The 12,832-nt window shown below is 38.5% G+C and overlaps 1 protein-coding gene across 1 annotated transcript in view; it reads left to right on the forward strand.

The window, feature by feature from the left end:
* LOC135222566 (coiled-coil domain-containing protein 63-like) overlaps positions 1 to 7,876 on the forward strand; it is an 8,713-nt gene extending 837 nt beyond the window's left edge. The window contains exons 2-11 of the mRNA XM_064260652.1: positions 467 to 623; positions 953 to 1,121; positions 1,298 to 1,441; positions 1,649 to 1,744; positions 1,931 to 1,992; positions 2,267 to 2,445; positions 3,696 to 3,871; positions 4,371 to 4,481; positions 5,453 to 5,600; positions 7,662 to 7,876. Of these exons, the coding sequence (XP_064116722.1) occupies positions 467 to 623; positions 953 to 1,121; positions 1,298 to 1,441; positions 1,649 to 1,744; positions 1,931 to 1,992; positions 2,267 to 2,445; positions 3,696 to 3,871; positions 4,371 to 4,481; positions 5,453 to 5,600; positions 7,662 to 7,876 (1,457 nt within the window). The remainder of the gene's footprint in view (positions 1 to 466; positions 624 to 952; positions 1,122 to 1,297; positions 1,442 to 1,648; positions 1,745 to 1,930; positions 1,993 to 2,266; positions 2,446 to 3,695; positions 3,872 to 4,370; positions 4,482 to 5,452; positions 5,601 to 7,661) is intronic.
* Positions 7,877 to 12,832: the final 4,956 nt, after the last annotated feature.

Below are 12,832 nucleotides of genomic sequence, written 5' to 3' on the forward strand. Positions count from 1 at the left end.
TTGTAAAAGAAAAAAAAAGTGATTCCGTTAATAGATTCATTTTGCTTGTTTTCTTGAATGGAATTCTTAAAATTTCAGTAAAAATTTTGTTGGATTTACAAATAAAGGTCTACTTTTGTTTAGAAAGAAAATAAAATAGCCTAAGTAGTTGCTTTCGTCTTAAGAGTTCCTGAATTTTCAGTTAAAGATTTCATGACAGTTAAACATAGAATTGCCTGTATATATACAAATTGGAATACATATAGGGAAAATAATAAATACAGTGATGCCCCTTGCATTGTGTACAGAAGGATTCTTAGTTGTATTTTACCACAAAGCAATTATCTTCATGAATTATGCAACACTAAGAATAGGCTATGCCATTTTTAACTTTAAATTTGTAATGGTGTTTCACCAAGCCAGAGAGAGATTATCTTTATGCACTTTTATTCTTAAGAATGAATATCCTCTCCACATCCTAATACAGCCAGAGGAATGTCTAAACATGACAAGAAGGACTCTGACGATGTGGAGCTGGAGAGCGCAGAGAACCTCCTTGCGAGACTCCGCCGTCAGTATCGGATGATGGAACGAAACCGACGGCAGTACCATGACGAAGCCACCGTTATACTGGGAAGACAGAGGTATACCTGGAATGGTCGCTTATTAGGCTAAGTGGCCAAAGAGTCTGGTTTGGACTCCCGACTAGATAAGGATAGACCTATTTGTGATAGGCTAGGTTATATTAATGTTATGAATGGTATTTTACACATACTTTATGCTTCATCACTTTTTAGTCTAAAATAAATCCTTCTTCTTCCGCCATCAGGTGAACATTTCTTACTATAATTTATCAACTTTGATTCCATTTTCCAAGTCCTTTGCTGACTTTAAGAGTAGGCTGCGTACTCTACGTTGCCGTATACAAGCAGAATTGACGGAGTAGCCTTCTCTCTATCTCTCTCTCAAACAGAAAGATTTTATCTGAGCTCCGGAAGGAGAAGGAGGACCTGGAGAGCGACCTTTCGTCCATGATAACAGCCCAAAACGAGACGAGGGACCAACGCACCGTCAACACTCTGGCAGCCACCCTTGACCGCCAGGCAAAATACGAGCAGCAGATCGAAGCGGAGAGAGACAAGGTAAAGTAAGGTTTAGATCTTGAGGCACAGAGACAAACATGTGATTAGAAAATGGCTAGACAGAAAAGATTATCGGTATACACTGTAATGATACATAACGCGTTAGATACTCTTAGCATAAATTAACTAATATAAATGCATTTGTAGAATCCTTTTATTCTTGCTTGCTACTCCAGATCAGCGGCCTGGATTCTGCTATAACGGTTGCAGAGAAGAAGATGAGAGAGAGTCGAAGACGCCTCCCATCCGCCCGCCAACTTGAGTCTCGTAGGCTCGCTGCACGGAACGCGAACAAGGCACTGGAGAACCGCATCCAGCAGGTAATGAAATCGAACCGGGTATGTGGGTGACAGGTTGATCAAGGCACTAAATGCTCGTTGAGATGGTCCCACAAAGACATATATGACTTCTTTGGGACTGGCCAGTCAGTTCAGTCTATGTAGGAATAGTAACATACATCATTTTTATATAGTTGTCTTTATGTTCCTTTTTTTATTATATTAAAAGAACTTTAATTTTCTTCGAAGGCTACAGTGCGTTTGAATGCCGTCCTTTCTGACAACCGTGTACTGAGAACCGCACTGGAAAACTTGCTGAAAGAGCGGGACAAGTTTATGTTACAGGTCAGTGAGAATTATGTACACGGACGAACAGAGCTCCTTGTAGCAGATACTCAAAACTCTTGATAATTACTTTGACCAGAACCCGAACTTGTGATTTATATATAGGCTTTCATCTAGTTTCATTAAATTCTATTCCCATATTAAGCTTAAATCATTGACATTCATGTTTTCGTATCATCGCCCAAGGGCCAAAGACTGGAGAAGCAACTGGCAACAACTGTAAAGAAGAAAAGTGACGTCATGACCAAGTGACTAAGGCCTATTCAGAGAGGTTGGTATCCCTGATAAGAACACCTTTGCTTGCGCCTGCCTTCCATAAACAAATGAGATAAAGAAGAATGGAGTATGGCAAAAGGTGTCTGTAGCTCTCGGTTTTAAATTAAAAAATATCAATTCTGATGACATTATTGGTATTTATTTAGCACCAAACGTTGCATACTGTACAATATACTTGTGCTAAATGTTATTTTATATCTTAATTAAATAAGACAGTCTCCGGTCATTTTTATGTTTTGTTTTCAGGGACGAAGCCCAGACCAAGATGAGAGCCCTCAGGGATCGGGCTGAGAGAGATGCCCAGCAGTACAGCCACGAACTGAAGAAGCTTCAGAGGGCTCTTGATCACCAAAACCATCTGCGGGCTTTCGTGGCCACCATCTCTGCTGGGGAGGACGATGATATGTCACGTCGCCGTACCGAAGGTAATATAAGAAGACCTCTGTCATGAAAAGCTGAATTCTAAAACCTGGTAGAATTGAGAAGTTTCACCCTGAGGATGTTATGCAATTTTAACCTCAGTTCAGGCGAAGGTGCAGTGCATTACTACCCTAAACCAGTTCTCCTGGTATTTTGATATTTTATTTGCATTTCTATTTTTTATTTATTAATTTGTTAATCTAATTTTCTTCTCTAAAACCGATCACTTCTTTCTGTATTTCCTATACCTTCTGTTACGTCTTTCAAATGAACACCATATTTCTTCGGAAGTTTGACTTTCAAGTCAGTGGGCCCCTGCCGGGCTTGTTCTATATAAATAGGGCTCATCTTCCGAATAATAATAATAATAATAATAATAATAATAATAATAATAATAATAATGATAATAATAATTTGCTGAAAAGTATGGCTGCGTTGTGCGAATTGATTTTATATTGTGTTTTTTCAATTTTTTATATAATTCGCCTTTCTTTCACATCAACATTGGTCAATAACTGGGCAATGTTCATATTTCGATGGATTTAAACAGCGTTTCTACAGCAGAATTTTTATTCTTGAAAAAAAAAAAAAAAAACAAAAAAAAAGCAGGCTGCTGAAATCTGGTGTATACATCCGTAGATTTCAACGGTGTCTTATCTTGGACTTCGTTTTTTACCAGTAGATGGACCAATATTGACGTGCAAGAAAGGTAGATTATAAGAAATATTTAAAAAGCACAATATAAAGTCAATTAACTCATCGCAGCCATACTTTTCAATAGAATATGCTTGAAAGAGGTTCTTCTTCCTTAATTAATAATGATAAAAAAAAAATTAGATGCTGAAGTAGCTCCAAGATTCATGCAGAAGTGTGTTCCTGGAACAGCGCACATAGGAGGCAGGGCAACCCGAAACCCCACACTGTAATACCACCCAGTAGAATAGGAAGACTGTGACAGTGATAGACCAATATAATCATAATTAAGAGGGAAAAACACGATTTTGGCTAAATATTTTGTGGATGAGAGAGGGAGTGTGAAACGAAAATATTGGCATCTTTAAAACTAAACACCAAGTTATAGACCTACATGTCCAAAGAATAAAATAGAATTTAGGCCAAAGGACAAGATCTGGGACCTAAACTGGCGTTATTGAATAGAAAAAGCTGGTTTGTAGAGATAGATACTTTCCGAGTGTACTACGTAATATAGAGTTGTTAGGAGGAAGCACCTGCATGTGATTGTCTTTTTGTCCAGGCGAAGGCGCAGAGCCTAGGGGCCCAGAGCAAACTTTAGCCACGTACAGAGCTGCCGTCTCTCACTTGCGGGAGATGAGCGGCGAAGATTCAGTGGAAAGCCTCGTCAGTAACTACCTGCAAGCAGAGAACGACAACTACACTCTCTTCACCTACATATCCGATCTTAACAATGAGGTAAGGGGGTTACTACAAATGGATTACTTATGCCTTTCAACCCTTCCAAATCGTGTTTGTATCTTTTCCCACCTCTGTGTGGGGTCGACGTTCTGACAGCTTTCCTCCACCTGACTCGGTCAAACACATTGTCCTTTGACAACTGTTTGTCTCTCAGATCTTCTTGAACAACAGTTTCAACACCCATCCACCTTCGCTTCAGTCTTCCCCTCGCTCTCCCACCAAGCACCTCCATCTGCATCACTCTCCTCCCTACATATACCTTATCCCCTCTCATCGCATGCCATACCGCTTCCAATCTCTTTCCTGGACCTTCTTCCATTATTCTTTTTTTTTTTTTTTACCCTTCAAAATGTAAATCGAAAGTGTTTTTCTCTGCAAATCTGCAGTCCCATTCCAGAAATATACTGAAATAGGGAAAGTGTAGGCCTAAGCTGACGCCCATATCCAGAAGTCGGTCCATTTTACGTATACATTTCTTCCATCCACGTAAAAACAGGTGACGAGTCTGACATCCGAGGTGCGAAGACTCCGTCAGGAAATAGAGGTCAGCAGAGGGCAGGGTGCTGACAACGAAAGAGACACGCAGCGTACGATCACGAAGCTGAAGGTATGATTCTTCTTCTTCTTCTTCTTCTTCTTCTTCTTCTTCTTCTTCTTCTTCCCTTTTCAATGAAAAGCAGACACCACAAATGTTTTGCTCTCTAACCAAAGGTTATTTGTGTCACTTATTCGTCTACTTTTCATGAAAGATCAAGAGCTAGATGCCTCACAATATCAGTGGAGAGAAAATAGCGCTTTGAACCACGAAAACAAATAGACCTGCATTAAAGAGTTTATTTGAAACTAGGAGAAAAACCAACTTATTCAAAGACAATTCTTTCAGTGATATTCCCATTGTATTAATAAAAATATTCATTTGAATATGCCTGTTTCGAAGAACTCATCAATAACATTTTCTTTTTGTTCTGCAGTCGATGCCATTGTTGAACTTCAGACTATTGATTCAAAACAAAGGAGTAATCGTTCTTTAAATTATTATTATTATTATTATTATTATTATTATTATTATTATTATTATTATTATTATTATTATTATTATTATTTTCATGATAATGATGATGATGATGATGATAACATAAGTCACTAAATTGGTGAAGAAATCAACAATGGTGTAAGTGTAAAAATGTATTAAAACATATAGAAAACGAGAGCTTTCGAGAACTTGCTCGATTCTCAAAAGCTCTCATTTTGTATAGATTTTCAGTGTGCATCTACACTTACACCATTATTATTATTATTATTATTATTATTATTATTATTATTATTATTATTATTATTATTATTATTATTGAAACTCAAGCATCCAAAGAATATGGTGTTCATTTGAACGAAATTACAGAAAAAAGAAGGACCAGGTATTAGAAAACGTAGATAAAAATATTAATAAATAATTAGAATTATAACAGACGATGGCTTTATAGAAAAAAAAATTACGCAGTCAGTTTCATCTGAAATTGACCTGTGGATATTCCTTCTTATGCCCTTTCATTATCCTTCCATCTCCTCATGACCGAACAGAGTGACGTAGAGAGTGCTGAGGAGAGCGTTGAAGTCTTGAGAGAGGAGCTGAAGAAAGCCGAGCTCACCCTCACTGACATGAAGACTTGCACTCAGGAGATGTTTGATCTGTTGCAGTGTGACCCCCAGCCCGTGGTGGCCATAGTCGGTGAGTTGGTGCTTTTCTTGATTCCCTTGAGCAACGGCGTATCCGCGCGATTTCTCTGAAGGCGAGTGATGCATGCCATCAGAAATTAGGTTAGGTCACGTTGTTCTGACACGCAGAGCTGTAAATAGATACATTGAGCATTATTTAAGAAAAAATTTTATGCCCTGGAAAACTATATAAACAGACAACACCATTTGAAAGCTTTCAATTTTCAAAACGCATTTTTTAATTAGTATTCAAATATACTGTTGTTCTAGTGAAGGCCTCTTTGTGTAGGTCGTCTCCTGATCCATGAAGGACAGCAACGCTTGGTCTGATTGTGAAGTGCAGGTACCAGCCAAACCCACTTTTCCTCTAACCAAACCTGAATCTTTTTATTCTCCGAATTCAGAGACTTCCATTTCATGAATCATTAAGGAATGCGCCAAACAGCAGATCAGAATTCCATTCATTTCAATTTCTCAGTTATTCACACTCACATTATCCGACCTCGACATCATCTGACACAACCGGATCCCAAGGGACGAAAGATTATATATATAATATATATACATATATAATATATATATATATATATATATACATATATATACATATACATATATATATATATATATATATATATATATATATACATATATATACATATATATATATATATATATATATATATATATAACTTGGCTTGATAAAAACACAATCTAAGCTCCGGGTACTGACCACCATTTAACATTTTACAGTTTTGGTCAAATATTTTGCAAAATCCACACTTTAATTCTAGCATAATCCTGCTGGAGAAACATAAGTAAGCAAACAATCAAAAGCAACATACTACAAGTAAATGCCTTGCTAGAAGTTACTTGCCACTTGATGGCTGTTTACTAAGCAAGATACTTGGCTTGATAAAAACACAATCTAAGCTCCGGCACTGACCACCATTTAACATTTTACAGATGAAAATCACTCGAAAAGTCGTCCGTTCTCTGACGCATGTCTGTGATATACAAAGTGGGTTCAAATATATATATATATATATATATATATATATATATATATATATATATATATATATATAAAGAAACTAAAACCCACTTTGTATACCATAAACATGCGATAGGGAATGGACGACTATCGAGTGATTTTCTTCAGCTGTAAATGTCAAATGCTGGTCAGTCCCAGGTTTTTAATTTTTTCAGGAATATATATATATATATATATATATATATATATATATATATATAATATATTGAAGCCACTTTGTATATCACCAGACATGCGTCAGAGAACGGACGACTTTCGAATGATTTTCATCTGTAAAATGTTAAATGGGTGGTCAGTGCCGGAGCTTAGATTGTGTTTTTATCAAGCCAAGTTATCTTGTTTAGTAAACAGCCATCAATGGCAAATAACTTCTAACAAGGCATTTACTTGTGTATGTTGCTTGATTGTTTGCTTACTTATGTTTCTCCAGCAGGGTTATGCTAGGATTAAAGTGTGGTTTTGCAAAATATTTGACCGAAAACTTGACTGGAGAGGCAAGAAGCGATTGGATTTGAATGATTTTCAAATTGGGGAGATTGGGGCCTTTTTGGAGGCTAAATTGTTCTTCCTCTGCAAGAGGTCTGCTAGAATGCTATTTTATTCTCGTGTTTTACAGCAATCGAGTTTATGACAGAAAAACGTATGAATCCAGGAGGGAAAAATTGGAAGAGGTGTCTATTCATCAGTAATTTAAGTGTGAATTAAGATAACTCCTCTTCAGGTGCCGAGTTACTGGAGTGGTCTGAATAGCTGAATAGTAGCATGAATAGCTGATAAAGATTATCACTACCTGCTTTGGGATGCTAGGACAGGAAAAAATGGCGGGGATGGTGAAAGAATGTCTCTTCTTCTGCCAGTAGTTGTCGTAATCTAGAAAATGGAGGAATCCGATTTTCTCTGAGTTCAATTGCAAACACTGAAAGTTTTAGCATTGAATTTTTTGTTTGATTTATGATATCGCTGTTAGTACTATTGTTCACTTACACTCCTCCTAGTGTCTCATTGCCTTTGTCTCTGCAGGAGGTGGAGAGATCACGAGCGGTAGTGTTTCTGTGTATTTGTCTGTCGTCGAGCAACGAGTCCACGAGCTTTTGCAGCTGCAACAGTACGTGCAGTCAGAGGACGCTCTCCCGACGTCGGCTCTCACCGACGACGGCCTTGACCAAGATTCGGATGGGAGGTCCTCCTCAGAATCCTCTGCCAATGTGGTGGTTGCCATCGCCAAGCCCCAGTAAGTAGGCTCTTAGAAGCCAAGATGTGAATCTTCACTTTCCTACTCGACAATTAGAGAGGGGAAGTTAGGGATAAGTTAAGTATGGAGCCACAATCTTTATTCTTCTTTCTGAGTATCTCGGGCCTAAATGTCAAAGAGCAGTAAGCTACGTCCCCTTGTTTCGAAAATTTCTAGCGAATCTGTGTAACTCAGAATTTCTGGACCGTTGTCGATATCAAGTAGTCTTCAAGTGATTTTAAAATCTCATTTATTGTTTTCCAGAATTGGTTCATCTAGGACACGCAAATGATGATGACCCTGCCAACGGGGGACCCCTGACGCACAGTGACCTGATGTCGAACATGAGAAGATTCATACCAGATAATGACGATGATGATGATTAAGGAAAGACTTGAAGATTTTTAATTGTATCTCTTTACGGCCGCCACCAATCCTCATTTCTAGACAGACTTATAGAGACATAGACTTGAAGTATCAACTGAATATTTAAACCAACACAAATCCAGCTCTTTTAGACAAATCTGAAGTTTGGAAACTTGGAAGATATGAAGAGACTGAAGACTGGTATAATTCCTGATTTCCTGGACGATGAAAAAAGTATAAGGCTTCAAAGTGTTCACTGTAGGATTTTTTAGAAGTCAGTGAAGTATACTGGAAAGATGAAGCCTTATACATTGCCAAACTAGGATTATTTCATATAGTGGGGGCAAAAAAAGAATCAGAAACAAAGACTAAAAAAATTTGGTTCACATGAGTGGAAACATGAGAGGCTAATGTTATTCTCATCTTGTTGGGTAACTTTGTCGTGATGAAATGACTATAATGCAATACATCTTCGAGCAATGGAATTGGTTTGAAAGGCTGAAAGATTTTTTTAATCAAAGACTCATTTGCAATTATGTGTATTTGATGTTTTTGGAGCTGACGGTGAATATCTTTAGCTGATATCACCGTAACCTGCACGTGTGAGTGACATGACCTTCCGCCTATCAGGACCAGCAGTTATTCACCTTAAGCTGCAAAGGGAAAACAGACTATAGTTTAATGTGTGAGTTTTTATACGAGGATAAGTTTTCACTTTTCATAAGTGATTCTCACCCTACAAATAGGACACGGAAATAATACTGGAATTATTGTATGCAGTTCGATCTTTCATTATCCTTTGTTCCACTTCAAAATAATCGGAAACAAATTGGTGTAAGCAAGGTCCGTCATACGTATATATTCTTGGGTAAAGTAAGTATTCCATACAAATGAATTTCGTCGCGAGTATATAGATGAAAGAACACATTAACTCTTCAAGTGTGTTTAAAAAAATAATGTAGACCAAACATCTCGGAATAATTCAACGGCGTATTCTAAACTTTATACCGTTTGGCAATTATTGCCTGGAGGCCATTAGTCAGCAAAAGAAATTACCGAAACGTGACATACGAAGTTTATCAAATTTCTGTGCAAACTATTGCTATTTGTTGTTATTTGACCGATGTTTTCGTACACATCCGCTTTTGTTACTTTTGACCGTATTATTATTATTGATTATTATAATTATGTTATATATATATATATATATATATATATATATATATATATATATATATATATATATATATTATCATGGAAAGGTAACGTAAGTCTTTAAGCCCAGTAACTTAACCCTTATACTCAAGTTTTGTTTATTTTTGAGTCGTTGGGTGATTCAGCCGAAGGTTTGGTATATGGAATTTTCACCTCTACAAGGAGTTTCGCCCCAGTCTGTTTGAGAGAGAGGTCTGCTGCATGTTCGAGCCCTGCCGTTGCCTGCCCTTTGGACTGACGTATGGCAGGTATATTATTTTATATATATATAAAGCATCACAACTGGACTCTGCTTTGCTACTGGCCGCTTCCTGTGGGTGTTCTGCGACAGGACAATATTCAACAATTCGTCGTCAGTGTCTGCCCTTTTGAGTCCTGTACTGTATGAGGGCACTCTCATCATTTATTGTGCAAATTTTGATCTCGACGTTCACCTCGGTAGCAGCTCTCTTCGGACCTCTTCGCTGTTGTGGAGCGTTACATCACCCGTATGGAGACTTACCTCCGGTAAGCGTAACTATCACATAAAAGTTGTTTAGCGTAAATATGGACGCTGTCGTGCCATTGACACTACGGGGATGGTATACCTGTTAGTGAGGGAGAATGGGGAATGCTTGCATTGTGTTGTAGCTGAATGCGGTTTCTAGCCCTAACCATCATTTACGGCTATCTTTAATTCGTAAATAAATATTGTTATTTTTATAAAGTTTAGTCTTTTTCTTATTCCTCTTTCAGTGTATAATATTTTGCTAAGGATCCTAACGCCTGGGTTTAATAACACTTTTGAAGTCATATTTGGTACCTTTTGAAAACCTGCCTATTAGAAGAGTAAATTCTCTTTTTCTTTTCCTGAAAGAATTTTTGGGTATTCATACAACCCGGATTTAGTATATACCTTAAATTTTGGTTTCACACGTGATTTGTGTAAGAGGGGATACCCTATGGTTGATCTAAGGCTCTGAAAATAATCCTTTATAGAGAATATGAAGAACATACAGTGGTACCTCGGGATACAAAAGGCTCAACTTACGAAAAACTTGAGATACGAAAGCAAATACAAAAAATTTTACGGCTCTACATACGAAAATTGTTCAAGATACGAAAGGTTGTTGCTGTAAAGTCGAGATTCACCCGGACCACGATAACAATTTTGAAACTCGCGCGCCTCCAACTGAGTAGACTCGCCACCATCCTGCCGCTCTCCATTGGTTCCTGATGCTAGTCACTGCCATGAGATCCTTCTCTCCTATTGGTCAGCATCCCTCCATGATGCATCTACATAGCGGCGTGCTTCTTTGGCCACTGCATGGCATCATCTGTATCGTACGCACGCGGGTATTTGTTCATTCTAACAATTTCGTTTATTAACGTAAATTCGTTAGTGATTTCGTTGTACATAGCATACTTTATCGTGTTGTGTGAGAACTTTACTACATATGTATATGTATTAGTACATACATAACATAATTACATACAGTATATACGTAGTCATGGGTCCCAAGAAAGTTTGAGATTCACGGAAAGAAGAGGATGCTCTCTTTGGGGACGAAGATGGAGATTATCAAGAAGTATGAAGCTGGTATATGATTGAGTGTGATCGCCAAGGAATACGGCCGAAATCTGTCGACAATAGCACCATCCTTATGCAGAAGAATGTCATCAAAGCAGCTACACCTTCCAAGGGCGTCACTATTTTGTCCGGCAAGAGGACCCACGTCCCCGATGAAATGGAAAGGCTTCTTCTTGTATGGATAAAAGACTAAGAAAATCGCTGGCGATACGATAACGGAGACAGCAATCTCCCACAAAGGCCAGCGCTATTTTTGGCGATTTGATTGCCCAGGCCGAAGACGACGAGAAGGAACATCAACGCCAACCTCAGACTTCAAGGCTTCGCATGGGTGGTTTGAGAAATTCCATAAACGGACTGGCATCCATTCGGTGGTGCGGCATGGGGAGGCGGCCAGCTCGGACACGAAAGCGGCCGAAGCCTTTAAAAAGACGTTCAACGAGATGATGATCAAAGAAGGCTACAGTTCTCAGCAAGTCTTCAACTGTGAAGAGACTGGCCTTTTTTGGAAAAAAAATGCCTCATCGGACGTACATCACGGAGGAAGGAAGAAGAAGCTACCCAGGCATAAGCCTATGAAAGACAGGCTTACGCTTGCACTTTGTTCTAACACCAGTGGGGATTGCAAGGTGAAGCCCCTTCTTGTCTATCATTCCAAGACTCCCCAAGCCTTCAAGGCCCACAAAATGCTTAAGAAGAAGCTTCCAGTGATGTGGAGGGCTAATGCGAAAGCCTGGGTAACGAGGCTTTTGTTCACGGAGTGGGTAAATCTGTGTTTCGGCCCAACAGTGAAAAAATTCTTGGAAGAGAAGCGCCTCCTTCTGAAATGCCTGCTGGTGTTGGACAATGCCCCTGCTCACCCTCCTGGCCTTGAGGAAGATAATCCTAGCGGAGTATTTCCTTCATCAAGGTTCTTTATCTTCTTCCACCTAACAACCACCCCTCTCTCCAGCCCATGGACCAGCAAGTGATATCGAACTTCAATTCCTCGTGGAGGAAACTCTGGCCTGATGCTGTATCCGCCCGAGACTTCGAGGATTCGACGTGGGCGAAGCTGGTGCTGCAGATTCAGAAACAGTTGACGATCTGAAACTGTTTCGCAACCAGATCTTGACGAGATCGTTGCACTCGGCAAGTCCATGGGGCTGGTCGTCGACGAGGACGACATCGATGACCTTCTCGAGGAGCACCAAGAGGAGCTTACGACAGATGACCTGAAGGAGTTGGAGGCCATGCATCATAACGTCTTTTCAAGAGGAGTTCTCTAGCAGCGGCGAGGAGGAGGACGACGACTCTATGACAACGGCAGAAATTAAGGATGCTCTAGCTGCTTTTCATAAGGTGCAATCATTCGTAGAAAAGAGACACCCTGAAAAGGCTTACACAGGTCGTATTCTTGCACAGTTCGATGACGTTTGCCTGAGCCATTTTCAGAGGAACATTGTCAAAAGTAGCCAGAAGCAATCTTCCCTGGATAGTTTATTTTTATTTTTTAGGCCTTTAGTAGGAGTAGTAAGCAAAAAGAAAGAACCAAGTGACACTAAAAAATCAGAAAGTTGAAAAGTGGTGAAGAAGTTGAAATTTTGTAAAAAAAAAAAAATAAATAAATAAATAAATAAATAAAATAAAATAAATAAATAAATAAATAAAAAAAAATAAAAATAAAAAAAATAAAAATTAAAAAAATAAAAATTTTAATTTTTTATTTAGTTTTTTTAAAGTGTTAAGTGTTACAGTTTTGTTAATGTGTTTCGTAAAGTTTTAGTTTATGTTTTCCTTGCATTTTCTTACGTGTTTTCATAAAGTTTA

The sequence above is a fragment of the Macrobrachium nipponense genome, chromosome 3 (assembly GCF_015104395.2).
Source record: "Macrobrachium nipponense isolate FS-2020 chromosome 3, ASM1510439v2, whole genome shotgun sequence".
In the NCBI taxonomy this organism is placed as follows: domain Eukaryota; kingdom Metazoa; phylum Arthropoda; class Malacostraca; order Decapoda; family Palaemonidae; genus Macrobrachium; species Macrobrachium nipponense.